At 32.4% G+C, this 22946-nt stretch overlaps 1 protein-coding gene across 3 annotated transcripts in view; it reads right to left on the reverse strand.

Moving 5' to 3' along the window:
- Positions 1 to 2683: 2683 nt before the first annotated feature.
- Positions 2684 to 22946, reverse strand: part of LOC130891955 (uncharacterized) — an 86990-nt gene continuing 66727 nt past the window's right edge. For all 3 annotated transcript variants that reach the window (XM_057797204.1, XM_057797291.1, XM_057797120.1), the window contains 2 exons: positions 7977 to 8375; positions 2684 to 6099 (listed from right to left, as the gene is read on the reverse strand). In XM_057797204.1, the coding sequence (XP_057653187.1) occupies positions 5934 to 6099; positions 7977 to 8375 (565 nt within the window). In that variant the 3' untranslated portion in view covers positions 2684 to 5933. The remainder of the gene's footprint in view (positions 6100 to 7976; positions 8376 to 22946) is intronic.

Genomic DNA, 22946 nt, shown 5'->3' on the forward strand with positions numbered 1-22946 from the left:
TCACCTTGTATAAAATAATGTCTGGCAAATGTGTTATGATAGCAACGGCGGATCACAATATATGATTTTAAAAAATTATGTTGTAAAATATTAAATAAAGAATCTGTGTTACAACTACTAGTGTAAGTTATAGTATATATCTCATAAATTGTGATTTGTCATATCCATCTGTCAATGAACCCATCTACACTTATGAATATAGTTTTTCATAAATAAACACTTCATGTGGAAATATGAATTATTTGGTTCAAGTTATGAACATTTATTCAGTATTGAGGATCTTGTCAGTTATAAAAACACTTCTTATTTTTGTGTCAAAACGTTGAAATGAGAAATTTTGCTTCCCCCTTACAAATAAAGTTCTGAAATAATTTGAAGAAGCAGTCTTAATGATAATTCAACAAATTTATGGAATTTGTTCATGCTAAATAAAACGAGGTTTAAAATAAAGTTTAATTGTATTACAGAATTATTTCGCCAAATTAGATATCGTGACTCATACAGTGGAATTTTGATTTGAAATTTGTTACGTTTCTAACAAATTATTACTTATAAGATAATAACGTCAGAATTTACATAAATGAGTTAATTATAGGGGTAAACTGAACCTTTCAATCTAAGAAACTTAATCTCCATTTAATACTCAAATCAACAGATAATCTGTGAAGATACTGGAAAATACATAATATTTATCATAACAACTGTACTTCAGAACTACTAACAATTTGAATACATCAACTGTAATAAGTTTACAAATAATACCAAACATTTGTATACATACCACTATGACACAGAATAATTAAGAATTAAATATATTCCAGTCAAGCAGATATTCATCATTAATGGAATATCCTATATACTTTTTCAGAGATAAGAGTACTGTATGTATAGGATATTTCGAAATCCCATTGTAAGGTATTTATTTGGTATGTTTAAGTGCACTAGAAAAGTTTATACTGAATACTGTGAAGTATCACTACACCAGCACTGACAATAACACTGTCTGGTCCTTCGAGTCGAATATACACAAGCAGCCTATGGAAAACTCGAAGAACCAGACAGTGTAATTGTGAGTGGTAGTGCACAAATTACTCACTTATTAAGGTTTGTTAAACTTGTACGATTATGACAGATCTTGCATTGGTTAGCAGTCCTGGGAAGCCTTCAGTTACCTACAGTATTATTTGTTCATCATTGACAAATAATGTAAATACAAATATTATTCATTTTTTAATGATTATCCCTTAAGTTGTATATACAATATCATGCACCTATAGACATTAAAATCTAATAATATAATTTAATGAATAATGCATGTACTCAATTTAAAAATGTAATTTCACCTAATAAAAAAGATATAAATTACAAAAACTAGAAATAAAAACCAATCGTAATGAAATACAAGATATTTTCAATACATTTCAAGCTTTCAAAGTGGTCAAAATACAGGTAATCACTCTGTATACAACAAAGATACGCTAATACATATTATCACAACAAATCACTAATTTTAAATAAATAATTCGTAATATAAAGAAACAAAATGTGATACCTGACTATGCAAATAATTTCTGATCATAAAATGCCTTAATATTTTAGTGTCTTACATTGATTGTATGTTCAATGGTCGTTTAAATACTGATTTGTAGTTCTGCGCATATCACAGGCAGGAGAATTAAGTTTTAATTAAAAGGATGATTAAAGTTAGGTAGAAATTTTTGAAAAGTTTATTGCAATATATAGTAATGTTTATAAAAAGAAAGCACCAATAAATTAACTTCTTTTCTCAGAAATGCACAATTTGCTAAATTAAAAATTGGACAATCTTAGTTAAATGTCTAAAATGGAACGACATACATAATATTATTTCCGCTGGATGAAAATTTTATAGAATATTCAGACATAAAATGATTGGAAGCTTTGATCTGACAACAGACATATAATCATACACATATGAAATACTATTAATATTTCAAGTTTCATTGGCAATATTTGGTAGCAAAATTGTTAGAAATTGATGTTTATTGAAATCGTACAGTTATATCAAGGTAAATGTGGTTAATTATAAAGAAATAGGTAACCCACTTCTTCAATTAAAACTTCAATCTAACAAAAATAACCGGTGAAATTATACCTGATTTATTTTTGTTGAAAATCATGCAAGAAATTCTGAAAAATATAAAGCTGGGGAAGCACCTGGTTGGAAAAATTATTTAGATACAAACTTGATACAAAACAGCAGTACAAATTCTTATATACAGTTTTCATGATAAATTTATCAAAAAAATATACCTCCAATTGCAATTAAATGTTACGAATTATCAAACTTGATTAGTAAATGTATGAACATTTCAATACCAAATGTTTGAAATCGAGATATAAATATCAAAAAATTAGTAAATGTCAAGCCAAAATGTTAAGAATGCAATACATCTGCATTGAACAGCTTAATGAAGATGAAATAAATACATATTGAAAATATTCATGATAAATTCATCATTTTAATAATTCTTTCTGCCGTTGTGTAACATAAAAAGTTGTCATTTATCTTTTGATACATTATGTTGCTGGTAAATAATATAAAGATTGAAAAGAGTGCGCATCACTCTAAAAGAATGATTTTGTAAAATAAGAGGATAATGCTCAGAAGAAAAGGTTTTTTATCTTGAATATATACTTATAATTATTTTTTTTGGTTTGTCTTCTGTCAAAGGCATATATCTCATTCACTCATCATACAAAAGTGATAACGAAAGGATCAGTGTTTTAGTGCACTGGATGTATTAATATGAACATTAACAGATTTTAGTAAATTCTGTAGATTGACAATAAACTTCAAAGAATATTAACGCTTGTTTTATAAAAAATGCAAATATGTTGATTTGTAGTAATTTAGAATCATTTTCATTCACATTACTTGAAAACTAAAAAAACAATAAACAACTAATAAACATTTTATTGTTTCGGTGATAAATGTATAAATAAACAGATGAAATTTTCATCTCATTCGTCATTCAAAATAAAAATATTGATTAAACATGTCCACTTTAGACATTTTCTCATAAAAATAAAATGAGTGCTGGTAGACTTTTGTTTATTTCTTGTACGACTTGTTATTAAATATAATTGATAGTTTAATGATTGCCTGGTCCGTTTGTCAAACAACCACAACATTTCAGAAAATGCATCAGATCTGACAACGAAATCGACTTAAAAATGCACCTTAATAAATGAAACTCAAGAAGAAAGATCTATATTTAGATATCTAGTTATGTATAATAGGATATCTATGTTAATCCCCTACCCTGGACATTTCACATTCATATAACTAGCTATTACCTTATATTTTATTTGAAAATAAATAATCTAATAACAGAGAAGTACACAATACAGACATTTTAAATTAGTTGAAACATTAAAAAATACCACACTGGAACATACCATGAAAATAATCCATGTTATTGATTTACCTAGTTCTCGGTAACATAAAGAGGAATTAACACAAATGAACCTATATTATTATGACAATTTGAAATTTTATATAATGGTACGTAAATTGATAAATATATCAAAATACAATGAAATCATCAATGACTAAATATACATTTCCAAATAGGACAAGATCTCAAGCAAGGAGACGCCCTCTCGTGTACCCTCTTCAACCTGACACTGAAACGAGTTATCAGAAACTCTGCTTAACAGAACAAGTGCAGTACCTGGCCTACACTGAAAACATTGATCTACTCAGCCGAATAGAGCGTGAACTGATGAAAAGTTTTGAGCAGCTGCAGGAAGTAACAGAAGAGCTCCCTCGGGGGCTTTCGAAGTAGGCCAGTATAAGTTCGAAAATGTACCTGGGACTGAAAATAATGACAACTCGATGGAAATAAGAGAACGTGTGGAAGCGGGAGTTAGAGCATATTTCAGTCTCCAACGACTGCTAAAGTCACGTTTACTGAATTGAAGAACGAAAAAGCGGATCTATCGCACAATTCTGTCCGAGGAGCTGCTGCTCAACAGGTGGGAGCGAAATATCTTAAGCTGAATATATGGACCAGTGTGCGAGCAGAGCGTGTGGTGCAGCCGTACAAAAACCGAACTCTACCGGCTCTATGAAGACCTCAGCTTGGTGACAGAAATCAAGTGGGCCAGAGTTAGATGGCTAGACCACTTAGAGCGGATGCCTGAGGAGCAGGGGATGTGCAAAACGTACCAGCAGAATGCCTAGGGCTAGCGACTGCCTGGAAGACCGCGCAAACGATGGCTGGATGATGTTGAAGAGGGAGCTAAGTGTGAGGAGTGGAGACACCGATCGTGGAACTGTGATGACTGGAGGAAAGTGGTGGACGAGGCCAAGGCTCTTTGAGGGCCGTAGTTCCAGTGGTCGTAGTAGAATATACATTTAGAAAAATTATAATCAATACAGATATCACTGCATACAATTAAATTCCAGTAAAACTAAAAATACATATGTTGAAAAATGTGAATACTCTCAATAAATAACATGTATTTATTTCAAATATCTATTAGTTTATAAGTGAAAGTGGAAAATTATTAAATAAAATAAATATTTTTCTATATGTTTACAAAAAAGATGTTATTTGTATAATGGCATATTGTTTATAAATTATACTTGGCATGCAAAAATTGAAATGTATTGAAGAACAATTAATAATTGCAAAATGTTGCAAATCACAGGTAGCAATGACCTTGGATGCAGTTTTGTGCTATACATACTATTTGAATTAAAATTGTTAAAGGATCAACAACCGAATACCAATCGCTTTTTTAATTTGGGAATAATTTCAATTATTTTTAGTTCAAGCAAATATGGATACATCTGCCGACAACGATTATAAAATCCCTTGTGTCATTTCACCAAAATCTATTTCAATCGCGAGTTACAAAAATATACTTTTGATAAAGCACAGAAATAATTTCACATGGCTGACTTGTAAATACTACTTTATCTGATTAAAAAATATAATGTTCCCATATTTTTCCTGAGAATGTTCGATTAGATTCACCAGTTCAGTATACAAATCCTGATAGCAGTTTTGGTGTATTATTCTTATTTTATTTGGAAAATTTGATGTTGGATGATGATGGGATCTTGTAATAAATAATAGAATTCAAATGCCAACACTATTATTTCAAATATATTTGATAGTACCAGGGTGGTTCTAGTTTTATCAACGATGAAGGATAGTATGTTATATTGTACACTCGACTTGTTATCCCCTTTAATTAACCCTGCAGAGGAGTAACTCCTATATCAGGGCTAACTCCAACAAAAACTTCCTAAATAAAAAATGTCCCTCATCCTAGCCAAAAATACCCATCGAATCTCTTTCTCTACATTTAATTAAGTTTTAATTGTTTTTTTTTTTTCAGTTAAATATGTGATAAATCAAGTTTTACTAAAATGATGTTGGAAAGGTTCCTAATTTTAACCAAGAAATTATAAAAAAATATAAACTGCTAGTGAAAAAAAATTAAGCAGTAGAATAATCGTTGTTAGTGTCTTTTTTTGGCCTCATTTTCCAATGTTTTAACTATTATAATGTATCAGAAAAACGTAAAATCAGAAAAGAGGAATTATATTATTTGAAATGGTTTTCTCAAATCGTAACATGGTATGTATTTGGTGGCATCGGTGATAACAATTTAAAATGTCTGTTTGAAATGTCTGAAATAAATCCACACATATTGAATGAAATGTACAAATCAAAATGTAAAAAAATAACATTACTTCATAAACTACCTTATTTCACATGTTTCACGATTAATGAGAGTTCGGTATTTATGGATATATTACACTGTAGGAACAAGTTAATACAAAACAACACGATTATTAAATAAGGATCGTTTTCACTTCACTAATAATTGAAAAAGTCTATGTTATCGTAGGTCCCGCCCCAAGACACCCACTCCTAGCTATTCCTCTGTCTTTTTGCCGCTGCATCCGAAGATATCAGACCACTCAACATATATTTTAGCTGGGGCATGAAGTCAATAACATTCCTAACTTGCACTAATGGTACTGTTTCACTCGCATTCGAACACCTGCCATTTTCCATCAAAAGCCTTGTCTGTGATCTAAAAAAATATAGAATAAATAAAAAATCTATAGATTGACAGTAGTACTACATTTTATTAACAATGCAGTCAAAAAATTATGATTGAATGTTATCGAATAGTAAATAGCTATATTTACACTAAAGTGTTATCACCTTAGGCGCTTCTCATCTTTCTTACAGGTGTCGGTGAAACTCAATCAACAAACACATTGCACACAGATAATGTACTACAACACCTGATAAACACAATAAAATATATAGACAATTAACACAAAGACTAGGCAGAAACACAGGTGGTTTTTATTATATCAATGCCTTCATGATTATAATATTTATGTATAACCAACTACTCTGATCTATTTCCTCCTTTTCAGAGATAATGAAGTGAAATATCGCATCAGAGTAAGCAAGAAGTCACATTCAGTGAATAGGATCATCTACAAACATGTTCAAGTACTTCAACCATAGATATTCTGAAATAAATATATTTCGAAAAGGATATTTATCCAATTCAGGTTTTATTAGTCAAAAATTTATTATGTAGAGGTTAGCACAGGTTTCTGGCTTTAGGAGAGGAACTTTTGCTTCGGAATGTCGTTCACAAGAGGATTATTCTTGGTAGCTGCACTGGTAGAACTAGTTCAGGAAGTGTACACTAAAACGTTTATTGAGCAGAACCAGCGCTGTTCTTAGTAGCTGTGCAAGAGCAGTAGTTCACCCAGTTCACTGTACTGCTTGCAGAGTCTGTTCATCTAGTGCAGTACAAGACAATGCAATAAGTGTAATCAATGTAGTGCAAAAAAGTAAGGTTTTAATATATATTTCTATTTTATCAACTATTCTACATTTATATATATTTTCTTACCATTATGATCCTCAAATAACATTTCTGAAAACGGTGGCACTACATCTTCGTCATCGGACGTATGTAAAATATCAAAAAGTACTAAATCGTTTTCCATTATTGTTAATACTACAAGGCCTGAATCACATCAAATACAACAATCAACAAATGCTCCATTGCTCTCTGTATTATATCATTCTTTATATCCGATCAAACTCATTCTATACACTCATGAACTACCAGCACTGGTCCAGTTCAGTACAGTTCCAGTGCAGCTATCAAGAACAAACCTCATAATACATTTAGAATTGTTTTAGGAAGCAGAAAGGAGCTGCTTGCAAACAAATTAATAACGCATAATTGATGAAGGGGAAGAGGGACCTTAATCAGAGGTAGAGTTTGGAAATTGTCTTTAATAGAGAGAAGGTCCAGATAGCCGAAATTTCTTACACAGAGGTAACAAAATTCTTTACAAAGAGTTTGTGGGTCCCAAGGGGTTCGGATCGGTAACTTTATACCTTACATGGAGGATTTTCTAATTTATAGGTTCTTTTTATCAAGGTTTTACTATACTGTATTTAAACAGTTCAACCACAATAATAATAGGCAGCATACCAAACACAGATCACCCAAATTGAACAATAATAGGCATAAAGTTTACATAAAAAAACCCTAATAAATAATGGTTTTATACTGATCTTATTATAAATTACGAAGAATAATTCTTATGTAATTTGCAGAAGATTAGAAATTAAATTACAAAATGCATAATTATCAACTAAAAATTGGCTTATAAGTGTGCTCTTGACGGAAAAACAAGGGGAAGCAACATTAAATAATATTGAAATGAAGAGATTTAAGAATGCCTCCTGAAAATATCTTACAGAATTCGTTGGATATTTTTGTAATGAAATTTTGGTTAGAGCACAACTTTTTGAAAATTTCCTTGATTTTTATTTCATACAGGATATAATCCAAATAATTATGGATTTCGAATACTCCTACAATTCTGAAATCCATGAAATCGCAATGGATAATATTAAATTACTTACGCATTAGCTTTGTACACTTCTATTCCTAGTACTTGCATGACCTGCTGACACGAGTGCACTGGTACATTATTGAAGAAGTTTGTTACTAAATCTGGCAACGTCACTAACATATCTTTCCACACATTTGGTTTCATATTGATGCAGGGAATCATTTTTCCTTCCACTAGTGCCTTCTGCATCTTATATGGAATGGTATTACTACTACTGGTTGGAGAAGTGTCCGATAAAGGTATTAGTTTATTATTATTTCTATTAATACACAGCATGGACCGGCCATTAGTTATACTATTCCGTTCTTCTGGAACTGTGCTAGACTGTGTTCTAGTGGGCTGGTGAGCGGGTTGTTGATTTACCATCTGTGCTGTAGTATTATTCACAGCGTAGTTGTTCTGCAGATCCCTGTAAACAATAAACTTTTATCAGATTAAATCCACACAAGTCTTGATGTATCCCATCCTATCTATTTTCTCTATTATTAGGTAATAATACCAGAACATCTAAGTTGGAATTCGTGGATCCGTTGGTGATATTCTTACTGAACACACTGTTTACATCACAACTACACCAACACTCACGATTACTCTGTTTGATCAAGTTATCGTCTTCAGAGAGTGACAGGTGAACAGTTTACCTTCAGTCTCTGAAGACGATAGCTTGATCAAACAGTGTAATTGTGAGTGTTGGTGTAGTGGTCATGTAAACATGTTTATAGTTAATGAGAATTTGTTAAATGGTTTTGATACAATATAATTTATTTTTTTGATGTATACCATGTATACTGAATTTTTAAATAAGAAATTGTGAGGAAAAAGTAAGGGTTGATTAAAATTAAGTTGAGTAAAAATAAATATTTGAATTAATTCAATTTGGCACATACAATTACTATCTGGTTCTATTTGTTAAATCCATTAACAATTTTATACTCGGTGTCGATTATATCAATGGATATTATTATACTAATTTTTGTCTAACAACGAGTGATTTTTTTGCTGCTATCTTTTTGGCAACACTGTTTTTGACAAATTACTCGTGAATCGTTTCTTGTGTCATTGTCAAACATGTTCAGTTTGGTCCATAATTTAATCATGAATCGACTTACGAACGAAAAACGCTTGAAAATTATTGAATTTTCATATCAAAATTCATGCTCTGTTAAGAGAGTGTATCGCGCACTTCTTCCAATTTTTGGGTAGTTTGGTCGGCCTACTGAGGGAACTATTCGGAAGCTTGTGACTAAATTTCGAACCCAGTTTACACTATTGGACATTAAACCACTAACACCCAAACGTACAGTGAGGACTGAAGAAAATATTGCGACTGTATCCGCCAGTGTTACTGATGACCGTGAAACGTCGATTCGCCGCCGTTCGCAGCAATTAGGCCTCTGTTATTCCTCTACGTGGAAAATTTTGCGAAAGAATTTGGGTCTAAACCTAATAAGATACGGCTGGTGCAAAAATTAAAGCCACACGATCTCCCACAACGTCTAACATTTGGTGAATGGGCGCTGGCAAAGTACGTCAACAAGAAAAATTACCGCATCTGGAGTGATGACCAGCCAGAAGCATTGCAAGAGCTACCAATGCATCCCGAAAAAGTCACTGTTTGGTGTGGATTAACGGCCGGTGGCATCATCAGGCTTCTTCAAAAGCGACGATGGTCGCAACGTTACAGTAAATGGCGAGCGCTACCGTGTGATGATTGACGATTTTTTTTGCCCAAAATGGAAGATTGGACATGCGTGACATATGGTTTCAACAAGACGGTGCCACATGCCACACGGCGTGCGAATCAATGGCCAAATTGAGAACCGCCTTCGATGTTCATCTCACGATTGGGGCCCGTCAATCGGTCGCCTAGATCGTGTGATTTAACGCGTTTGGACTTTTTCTTGTGGGGCCAAGTTAAGGCTAATGTCTAGAAGGATAAACCAGCAACGATGACGCGCTGGAAGCCAATATTGAAGCATTTTTTCGTGAAATACCGGCCGATATGTTGGAGAGAGTGTGCCAAAATTGGACCTTGCGCATGGGCTATCTAAAGCGGAGTTGCGGCTAACATTTGCAAGAAATCATCTTCAAACATTAAATTATACTGATCGTTCTTTCGATTCCAATAAAGATTTCATTCATTTTTTAAAATGTTTTCTGGTTTTTTTCAAATTCAAATCCTATACCTCTTAAAAATCACTGACTACATGCTATAAATTCATTATTTCGGTTACTCTATGAGTACATTGATTTAAAAAAAATAGTAGCTATTCATCTATAATATGGAAAGTTGATGTAAAGAGGCGTATCTTATATAGGAGGAAAGTTGTAAAAGTGTCCAGCTGTATGCGATAAATAATAGTTCAAAACCTTCAAGAATAGCGCTGGTGTATGGCGTAAATAATATTTGGCGCTTCCTTTAAAATGTATTCTGATGCTTATGTGACGCCACCCTTATTTAACACACTTCCACGGACACTTTTTCATATACCCTCCATAATCTATGGATCTAAAGTGTTTTACATGGTTTCCGCTAGACAGCAGTAACGCACTTCTGTCAACAACTAGCTCAGTGGTTGTCAAAATAGTGTCTGCGCAGCAGAAAGCGTTTTGAGTTATATGCTTTGCCAGATACGAATCTGTGATTTCTGTATAAAGTCAATTCTGTACATCACTAGTATCCAAGGTCAACGGACTTTACTGTATGTGATTTTTTATGGATGTTTGTTGAAGACACTGTTTATATCCCTCCCCTTCAAACAACATTGGTTAAACTAGAGAACCGTATTAGAGCAGCCATCGAATCCATCACTCAAAATATTCTAGATAAGGTGTGGAAGAAATTGGAAGTATTGGATAGACAAGTGAAATTTTAAAAGGGGGCGATATTGAACAGGGTAAATTATATGTAAAATAAAACTTTCAATATGAAAGTAACATATAAAATCAGACGATTCTTTTTGAAACGCCCTCTATATAATACGTAAAAAGTATTGTGTACCAAATTTGCTTTATTATTACTTGAGTTTTAAACATCCACTATCTTTAATTTATGTTATTTTTTTTTTAAATTTGTTTTGGGGTTGAAGTATAGGTCACATGTCAATTTGTAATTCAAATTTATCCTGTTTTGGTAACTGAAGTAATGAATTTAGGTATTTGGATCCGCTTTTATACACCATAATTTTTTTTAAACTCCTTGTATTACCTTTCCAATTAATTTTCTTTTTTCACTTCAGGTTGTATTTTATTGAAGAGATAGTGAAATTAGTCAGAAGGAATGTATTGTATGCAATTAACGATTACTAATAACAGGAATTTGAATGAAACAATTTAGAAAATGTTTTAAAAGTAATAACAATTTGTTCTTAATTATTATCTAAGACTATAGTTAAATTATGAATATACATTATTATATTAAACAAACAATAATATGCGAATTTTGTCCACAACTATTACTTCACTATATATAACTCTATAATTCAAGAAAAATAGTTTTGAAAGTGAAGTATAGCGTCGATTATCACAACGTTGGATTATTGGAACCGGTTTTTGTCATTTTGAATAAAATTAAACAAAAATTAAATTATTTTTCTCAGAAAGTCTTGTTGAAAGTAAACGTTGTCCAAATCAATACCATCCAATTCCGGCCATAAAAAATCATTAATCATCTCTCGATAGCGCAATCCATTCACCGTAACTGTTGCTCCAGCCTCATTTTCGAAAAAGTAAGGTCCAATGACATCGCCAGACCATAAACCGCACCAAACAGTCACGCGTTGAGGATGGAGAGGATTTTCAACAATAACTCTTGGGTTTTCCGAGCCCCAGATTCGGCAATTTTGTTTATTGACGTAACCACCAAGGTGGAAATGGGCCTCATCAGTTGACATGATTTTTCGACGAAATTCCGGATCATTTTCATGCAATTCAAGGACCCAATCAGCAAAGACACGACGTTGTTGATGATCGGCCGGCTTGAGTTCTTGTGTTAACTGAACTTTATAGGCCTTAATACCCAAGTCTTTATGCAAAATACGGTGTAATGACGTTTGAGGAATGGCTAATTCCAAAGAACGACGAGGAATGGACAAACCTGGGTTTTCTTCAACACTTTGGGCTACAGCAGCAATATTCTCAGTTGTTCTTGAGCGACGTGCACGGGTTTTATTCTTCACATCACTAACTTGTCCCAACAGCTCAAATTTTTCCACCAATTTCTGTATTGCGGTCCGAGAAGGTGCTTCACGTCGACCCAAAAATGTTTTAGTTTTACGAACCGTCTCTGCCAAACTTTCACCATTTTTTAGTGAATTTTAATAATTTCAATGCGTTGTTGAAGCGTGTATCGTTCCATTTTCATTAATGGCGTAGTTTCTACTTGTCAAATGTCAAAAAATGACAGCTTCAAAAGTGACATTTACCGAAATATCGAGCTGTTCAAATTAACACCTCTTATTGGAAAACCCAGTATATAAAAAATAAATAAAAATTTCGATTATCTAAACTTTTTATTAACCGAACCATCTCTTGACAACATTAGTTCGGATAATCGACGCTCTAATGTATATCCCAATATGCAGGGGAGTTTTCCCAAGTCATAGATGTTTAGTCACATTGTCAAATTGTTTATCTTAGTGAAATAATGACTATTAAATAGTCGTAGACGAAAAATGATGCAACCAAAATAATAAAGGGGGTCATAGAAAAAAATATATATACATAAGTTTTTATCACTTACAGGATGGTCCAATAGGATATTTTTGAAACACGAACAAAGTAAAAATATCATCTTCTATCATTTACTTGAATGTTTACTTCGCCTTCTTATTAATAATTAGATTTGAATTATTATGGGATAATTTAAAAAAATGTATCGTCGAGAAAAAGAATACTAACAACATAAATAAAAAAAAATGTTGGTTTTAACTAGAATTTTTCCAATTCTATATAAATACAAAAAGCTATTTTGTATTTCACGTACTAAATTATATATTGAATACATATTTTACTTTTATTCATATTGAAAAAGTTATTCGTGCACCTATACGATCCTTAATTATTATATAGAAACATAACCCAGGGCTGGATTTAGAGGTCTGGAGGCATTGGAGCAACGAAGGAATGAAGGCCCTTCCGCAACAATTTTCCATCGAATAAATTTTTTCAGCATTTAACAATAAAAAAAATCGAATCTAGAATTATCTTAAATTTGAAAAAGATTGTTTGATATAAGTGAATGAATAAAGTTGAATCCATGGAAGTATGAAAAGACGAATCAAGTACTTGAACCGTAGAAAGAATATATAATTAAAATTAAAGATAGAGATAACACCATGTAAGTGATATTGTACTATTGAAAGATGGAGAAAGAGCAACGCTTTATCACTCTCTACCTCTATTTACTCGCTATTAAAATTTTAGCCTTCCTATGACTCGAAACTCGACGTCATGGCAGTCCAGTAAGAATAGCGTAGGGACAAATAGAGAGTAGTATACCGAGTTCTTTCTCTCTTTATCAGCAGTTTCTACACATCGCTCACTCTATCTTTAATATTAGTTCTATGAGAAAGATGTCTGAAGTATGGTTTACTTATAGTGAGATAAAACAAAGCGGGTTAGTCTTGATCCTACAGATCACATCTTATAAAAAGATATTTTCGCCGAGATCGCGGGTACATTCTCTCGAATGTGCCATAAAAACACAAATTTTATACATGAAATACAAACAACATTTTTTGTATAACTGTAAATGTGAATTGACTTCGTCTGAAATATACAAGAAATAAACACCTAGTTCGAATACATTTTCACGTTGTTTTTTGTGCCGATAAGATATCGCTTTTAAACGACTGTTATTTTGAAAAAAATAAGTCCATAAAACGTCACGATGGCTGGAAATCTGCCTCTGTAGCAGAAGCAGTAGAAGAAAGTTCTAATAACACAGTGAGATTTCTAATAAAATACTGAATTGTACATCTTACGAGTATTTTTAAAAAATTAAGATATCTGATAAACTTGTGGAATCAACTCTTCAAGAAAATCTGATCAGCAGCAATATGGAACATCAACGGGAATTTATGTTGAAACTGATTGTTCAAACTTTTCAATAATCAGTTAATAATTAACTCTCTACCTTCCTTATTCATCTTTGAATCCGTTTACCTAATTCGTAAGGCACGCTTCTCCAATTTCATAAAGACCGTTGCCCGGCTATCCACTTATGTTCAGAATTAGTTATGGCTCAATATTTTACAATGCAAAAAAATGCACAATCACTTGCCAATTGAAATCAAATCGATATCATCTTTAACCGCATTCCGCAATAGTTTGAGAGCATATTTACTGGAAAGTGTCTTGTACTCTCTAAACGACTTCTAATAATCATATTTAATTCTGGACATGCTGCATACTGCTTTAAATTTTGCTATAGACTTATTTACTAATTATTATCTATTACTAGTTCCTATAATTTAGTTACTCATTATGGTTTTATTCGGTATATTGAAATTTTATTTCATTTGTTTTATCTTTATTTAGTTATTTTTATGTTTGTTTTTCAATTTTTACAAGCTTTTGTCTACAAATTGTAACAATTTTTTGACAATAAAGCATTTATCTCTCTCTTTCTAACTGTTGAAAATAAATCAATAATTGTTTATAGTTATACTAAACAAAATTCTTCTTAAAGGACAATGAAATTTCAAAGTTTATTCATTTAATATATTTAATGAAAAACATGTTTTGATCTAATGTTATGAAATTCAACTAATCAACAGAAAACACAATCTGGCAATATCGAGAAGAAGAGATTGCCGTTCGAACACCTAAAACGGGTCTAATATTTTTTATTTCATACTGTTTAGTTGTGAAAAAAACATAATATATACGAGGAATATGTCAGAACTGACATTAAAGTTTGGCTTTTGGTGAACGAGTAGTCATACGGATACTATTTGAGTTGTTTACAGATACTCGGAAACAATCATCGAACATTTTCGTGCGATGACTATGACTATCGACAATGGATTTAACCAACAGCTGTGTGCCGATCACCTCTTTTCGTCTTTTAGTGATGAAACACCATCTAGAACACTGATTTCGCTGGTGCGTGAACAGATATTTTAAGATCGTCATATGACATACCGAAAGTTGAGGCATACTTGGGCATTAGTTCCACTTGCATACATTCAATATTGCATGAACATTTGGATGTCAAAAAGATTTGTTCATTTTGGATACTGCATAATTTGACAATCGCTCAAAAAATTCGATCGCGGTGCGCTTCAAAAGATGTTTATAAGATCATGGATCTATGCATATGAACCCAAAACTAAACAACAATCGACTGTATGGGTCTTTCAAGTCGAGCCAAATCTAACAAAAGTTGTTTGCGTACGAAGCATTTCGAAGCAAATGGTCGCCTGTTTTTTCCAAATAACTCGACATGTTGCCACCGTCCATTAAAGCAACGTATAACGGTCAGTTCTGAATGGTTCACCAGCATTTGTTTGCCAGAACTGTTCGAAAAAATCAGGGAAACTGACAATGCGAGCTCTCACACATCAGTTTGAACAAAAACGTTTTTGAACACTTAAAACATCGAATTGTTGGGTCATCCGCCGTATAGTCCTTTTTTGGCACCCAATTATTTGTTCTTATTAGACAAAAAATAAATTGCGAGGTAAACGTGTTTCAATACCTGTAGAAGCGGTTGATGGGTTCAAATCACATGTTTTGGAGGTACCTCAATTGGAATGGAGGAAATGCTTCGACAATTGATTCAAACGCATGTAAAATTGTATTGATTTTAATGAAAAGTATTTTGAAAAACATAGCAATACCCAATTATAACTATTTGTTATTTTTCTATCTCAAAACTTTCGTATATTTTTTAACGAACAAGAAATGAGAGTAATTTCCCACGAGTATGAAGCATATGGCTCATGCTGCAAATTATAATAGTGGAAAATTAGTATTCCATGCGAGTTATGCACTATACTTTTTCTACAGCTTTAATAGATAATAGCGAAATGATATAACAAATAACATGAACTTCAAATTTATTTCATCCAAAATTTCCATTTAATTAAAATAAATATATCAATTTCACATTGAATAACAAGGAAAAGGTATACAACTATGCAGTTATAAGTAAATACAGCTGTCATTTTTTGGAATTTAACATTCCACAGGATACCTGATTTATTGTGTAATACCAACTACAACTGTAATACATTGAAGTCTGTTTAATCAGGAAAGAAAATGAAATTGAAGACACACAATGTTAAATATAAAAAAATCGTTTTCAAGAAAACACACACTATCAACTCAACATTTTCACAAATTCAAAATGAATTAAAAAAGCATTAAATTATCCGTATTATTTTTATTTATAATGAATTTATTACCATTACGACGATTTTATATTTTTACGAACATGTTTTCGATAGTAGGGTGGCGTTGATACCACTTCAGGTTTCACTTGCACGCGCCTATAATCTTACTACCGTTTCTATTTCCATGTTTGTATCTGTTTTTTCATATATTTGAGAATAATATACCCATTACTATAGGTGAAGGAAAAAAAGCGATAACAAATGTCAAAAGTTGTTTCTATGCGAGAGCCATTTTTTTGTGGACGCCTTCGGGCTGTAGCCATGTATGCCCTTTTCTTAACCCGGCCCTGAATCCATCGATATATAAATCTTTGCTTTAATTGCGATTGACTCCGTTCCATACGAGAGGAATGATATCGAGGGTGTATTTTATAAAAGCGACTACCCCCCTTGGGTCTAGGTAGTTAGGCGATGCGACAGTAAGGAATGTTAGGGATTCTGAAACCTTGTAACGTCACTAAAAATCACTGTATAAGAAAATACACGAACAATGTCAGATAGTGAGTTACAACCATTCAAAAATACTGATTACTATTTATCACAAATACTTTTTTTCAAATTGATTTAGTAATAAATTTAAAGATTATATTACTCCTTAATTGTTCACTTTATCACATCAAAAGTCTATTATTGGATCGATCCAACAACAGTCTGAAATAGTCTAAATTTGAACGTTCCAACAAGCAATGAATTAAATCCCTGTTATTCCGTCATAAAATTTGGCGATTTTTCTCGGAGATAGCGCTTGCGTAGAACGAATTGTTATATAGATTTTACTTTAAATTTTAACGTGGTTTGCTCACGTTCGGTGTTTTTTCGTTATTGAATACTATATTATAAATCTCATTTATATGTTTAAAAATTTAAAAACGAAATCAGGAATCGGGAATAAAATAAATATATCGGATCATTCGTACATTTAAAAATCTTGAATTAGTTCAGGATTTTATGTTAGTACGAACTATGGAGGGTAGAGGTAAGGAGAACCATCTCTGTGCTACAGAAAGTATCCATCAAATTCTTTACGTTATGGAGGCGCTACTATCGCACGAGTGTAAATTTTAAATAAAGCGCTAGAAATTTAAGAATAAGGACAAAGAAAGAAGTGATAGTTGACACTTTCTTTCTTACAAATTCATAATAATTAATTAACATCTCACAATAGTTTTTCTAGGTAATATTTACAAAATTATTTTGGACTACGTGAATAGCTTAGATTTTGTATACTAATATTTAATTAACGACTCTAGTCATTTGAAATACTAACACTGCATACTTCACTCTATCTAAAATAACTAAGTTCATATGATATCTCGTCCGACAGGAGCGCCATTCTGGTAAAATTTTGAATTATAATTTACCGTCTACAAGCGGACAGTTTTTAAGCTAAGCTCCCCTATGAGATTGTCCTCCTTACCTCTACCCTCCTTAGTACGAACCTCATATTATGGAGTGATAATTTAAAATCAATATTTATTAGTTTTTACCCCGTGGATACATGACGGGAGGAAAAAAATGTCACCCTCGATACTTCATCTATATTTTTTTCTGGTTCCGACGAATTAAAGTAGGCAGCGGGTCAGTTTATTTGGCAAACCTCCAAAATTAACTAATCGGTGCCAGAAAAAATTATTGACTAATTCATTTTTTAAAAATTTATAATAGAACGAAATCATTTTTTCCAATGAATAAATTGGACTGTTTTGGAACACGCGCCACCCTAAACATTATAAATTTACCAACTAAGTTGCTACTTAGAATAATGTTCAAAAATGAAAAATTTTGCTCATCACATTTTATGGCATAATTTTAGCAGGTCAGGTGTGATGTACGAGCCAAAAATAAAGTGCATGAAATTTTTTCTTTGGAGGATGTCAAACAACGCATTACTGCACTGTTCCTTAGCTATCAGAAGTTTGTGTAAATTTGGACAAAATATCAATATTGTGTTATTAGTTTGAAAATTTATAATTATTTTAGCAGAAATAATTACAGTCTTTATAATAGGAACATCTAAGTAACATTTTACATATTTTCCACAAGCATTTCAATACTGGTTTTACAGGTAGCAGCACTTACAGGATGCACATTAGCAATTACCTGTTTGTGATACTGTCCACACCTGTTTTTTAGTGCATACTAGCATTGATCAGTTACCCTTTAAACTATTTACAATAGAAATTGTTAACAGGTATCAGAACACACGAAAGTTTTAGTCATGCAACATGATTAATGAATTTTGGAAACACGTTTGTTCGTTTTTTAGGTTAATTTCGACCGTATTTGACAACCAATAATTCGAATCGGACTTGTTTCAATCAGTTTAGCGTGAGATTCTCTAAGGAAAATGATAGGTCGTACTAAAACACTGTTTTTGGCAAATTTTTACCCTTTTTGACTCATAACTGGCTCATTTGGATATTTTTCCAAATAATAGTTGAAGTCTTTCATACTTCATATTTATTAAGGTTGAATTGGATGCTTGATAACTTGAGTAAAAAAATATATTTTTCTCTAACCATCAAAAAATGTTGACATTTTTGTACTATTTTCAGGTGCAAAAGCCATCAATTCCCTTACCGTACAAAAATTTGCTCGTTGCTTAGCAACACTTTTAATCCTAGGATTAAAAACGCTACTTTTAATCCTAGGATTAAAAACGCTACTTTTAATCCTAGGACTAAAAGTAATTGCATTTGAGCTCTCTAATTGAAATTTGAAGAAAAAAACATTGGCTCTTACAAACTTAGTAAAACAAACTAATTGGGCAACTATATATTTTCATCGTGTTCGGGATTCATTTTGAAAGCAGCGTAAAAACTGATGTCTACTTGACAATCGATATTTACCAACAATACCAGATATCCATGACTACCGACTTGCTGTCGCTGTTATAATTAATTAGGTGTTCAAATTTATTACCAAATTATTATTATACCATATTATTATTACCAAACGATTTTTGAATAAAACTAACTTATAATTACCAATAAAACACCAATTCAGTGCTATAAATTGTTGCAAGAGGCCTACGGGGACAATTCTCTATCTCGTGCGCGTGTTTTTGAGTAAGTGCCTTAGTGAGGGCCGAGAGAGCACTGAAGATGACCAGCGCCCAGGTCACTCTGTGACTGTTTCAACTCCGGAAACATGACCAAAATCAACCAAATTGTACGTGCTGATCGTCGAATGAGCATCCAGATGATTTCCGAGGCTGTAAACGCCGATAAAGAAATGGTTAGAAAAATTTTACACGAGGAATTAACACATGACAAAAGTCTGTGCCAAAAAGACCAAAAGCTCTTGCGTCAACGGGTCTGCTCAGATTTTCTTGAAAGAAAGAAAAATATCTGATTTGCAACGGACCCGATTTGAGTCGATGGAAGCAGTAAAGCTAAAAACGGCAGAGCTCCTAAAGGCTTTCACCAAAGAAGACTTCCAGCACCGCTTTGATCAATGGAAAAAAGTATGGAAAGGTGTGTGGCGAGGAGAATGGAGTATATTAAAGGAGAGCATTCGAATGTAGAATAATTTTCATTATAAAATCCTTTTTCGTAAACAGTCTCGTTATTTAATACCCAGACCTCGTTACGATAGAATGAAGATTTCAATTGTATTTGTATACTTTAAAATTACAATTTTGTATATCAGTGTTATTGGTACTTTATTGTCAATATTATGTACGAAATGAAATTTAAGACCACTACATTCGACTATTTTTTCAATGATTACATGTCACATGAGTGTTTGAGAATTTAACACCCCAATTTAATCACATACTAAGAAATAAATGAAAAAACAGAGTTTAATAGGAAGTATTTTATTTATATTGCAACCATCACTTTTCCGGCCGATGAAACGTCTTTGCCTTTTTCCGAGCAGTTCCGTCTTCTACTGTCTTGACTGTTTTTTTAGTTTAGTAGTGGGGGATCCAAATTTCATCTACAATTATAAATATGCAAAAAATTCGACTTATTTTGTTAAAATCGCGTTTATAAAGCCTGGGAAATGTTCATTCGTCTGTGCATTTGGTCTAAAGTGAGCAAACGCGCACCCAAGACGTGGATAGCTCTTCATAACATCATAACTCTTCAATCAGTATATTGCAAATGCGTTCTTTTGATATGCCCATAGCATATTCTATCTTTCTAACTTTATTCCAACGGTGGTTTAGTACTATTTGGCGAAATTTTCGATAATACTGCAGATTCTCACAATTTTTGTGCAGTCTCAAAATTTTTTTGGTGGTAAATGTTGGTGGAGAGTTTCATACACAGCAACTAACTTCTCTTTCATTTTCGTAGCTGTATTGCCTTTTAAAAGCAAATATTCAATGATTCCTAGATACAGGATTCTTTCTATTTTCACAAAAATCTGTCTTACGATTGTGAAACAGAAACTAAGCGTCCAAAATGGCCGAGATCTCTCAATCAAATATATTACCCAAATTATATTGACATCTTCAGGTTGAAGTCGGAAGATTTTCAGATAACCCTCGTAACTACAGGGTTTCTTGAACACAGAATGCAAGAAAGCAGATTTGAAACGAATATTTCAACAGCTATCTTATTCTACTGTCATTAAATAAAATAACAAGTATTATATAATGTAATTACAATCAGTCGTTAACTTGACATTTAAAGAAAGTAAGACGTTAACTGTGAATATAAAAAAATTCTCTAGCATTCAATAAACAAATTTATCCTGCTAATTACAACCACGCTCAAAATACATTTTCACTCCTGTATATGCAGTGGATTTTCCGAAGCATTCTGTATAACTTACGAAAAAAGTAAGTTGTGAAAACATGACGATATATATATGGAATACCCGGGGAGTATATTTAGGTTTTCATGTAAAAATTTGGACTGGAGAGAGAACTTAGCATACAGGTCTCTCAAAGATCGATACTACTTTACCACTAGAGCACATACTGTATCATCACGTGATTCGACAGAGGCGTCTGGAGGGTGGACAATATTCTTCCCCAGCATTTTCATCTTAATTAAAGATAAGGGATGTCAATTCCTACAATTCACATTTTTGCGACATCTACATGAAGAGTATTAAGACTGGGTTTTAAGCCGATTATTTAAATATTACTTATGTGATTATTATGATAAAATATTGTTGTTTTTTTTTTGTTTAAACATAGCAACAAATATTTTGGTCCCTGGTTAATTTTGGGTGCGGAATCTAATTTTGTCACATTTATTTTTTGTGATATGCTAAACTTAGAAATTTTCATTCTCAACCGTACTGAGCACTTTAAAACATCAGATTTGTTTGAAATTTTGTACACTCGATCACAACACACTAATTTCCTAAATTTGTGCCATGATCCTGTATCACCGATTTTTTTATATCAGATGGTATTTCTAGTAGTGCTTAGTGTCAATCAAATACAAAAGGAGCCAATTCAGGTCTTGAAGGCCCATGGCTAAATTTTCACAATAAAAAATTTACAAAATATATATTTCAAACTTAAATATATTCCAACACATTAAGCTCCATCCGTTTTTGTCCTAAGTTGTTTCTCTTTCCTCTCCCTCCATTTGATCTCTTGGCAATTCTGTTTGCACTCATCATGACTTCTTGTGTAATATTTTTGTTCTTTTCTATGAATCGTTGTTCATTCTAGTAGGTTTCGAAGTACTTCTATCTCCTACACTTTTATTTTTTCAAAACTTCTGGGTTAGTACCCAGAACTCACACCCATACGGTTTGCCTAATCATAGTTTTATATAATCGCATCATTTCTGCTTTAGATATTCTTTTTGCTCTCGTAATATTATTTAGGTACCCCATTGTTCTACAACCCTCTGATATCCGATTTTCTAGCTCGTTAAATCATCCGTATTCGTTATCAGCACTCCTACATACTTTTTCATAATCATATTCCTCGTTTTCCGTCCTAGAAGGTCTGTTTTCCTCCCTGATTCTTCCTTTGCCGTTACATATCCATATATTTAATCTAATCGCCTTATTTTCAGAGAGATTCAGTTCAAATAAAGGTAGAGTGATTAATAAAAAATATTTGGTTTATGAGTTTTTCTTTTCAATTTTTCTAACGATTATTCATTTTTTAAAAGATATAGATGATAAAATTGCGGTGTCACGTGGTCAAATTTTGAGGAGCAAAAAGATTGTTGATTGCTATAGAATAGTATAGAATAGCAAATTGATAGATATAATTTTTCTACAATGTAACCCCCATTTTTTGGAATAAATCGCTCTGCTTAGATTTGCAGTAAAAGCAGATTTTCATGTCATTGAAACATTATAGCTGGCAGCGTTGTTCACTCTTATATATGAGTAAAAATTTCTTATTGGCTGCATTCCATTTACATCAAAACTCAGTATATTCCAACTAGTGACGTCATAATTCAGTTCAATGCACGTTCCTTTTCACTATCACAAGTGACAACCAACTGAGTTTTTACCAGCAATCTGCACAAGCTTGAGAGAATGTGCTTTAGTGAGTTTCGTGACTTCAGATTAAGAGTGAGGTTGAAGGCACCACGTTGTCAGATTTTGTTATCAAAATAAGCAAAAAATGTTATAAATTATATTGAGAATAT

The sequence above is a fragment of the Diorhabda carinulata genome, chromosome 1, assembly GCF_026250575.1.
Source record: "Diorhabda carinulata isolate Delta chromosome 1, icDioCari1.1, whole genome shotgun sequence".
NCBI lineage: Eukaryota > Metazoa > Arthropoda > Insecta > Coleoptera > Chrysomelidae > Diorhabda > Diorhabda carinulata.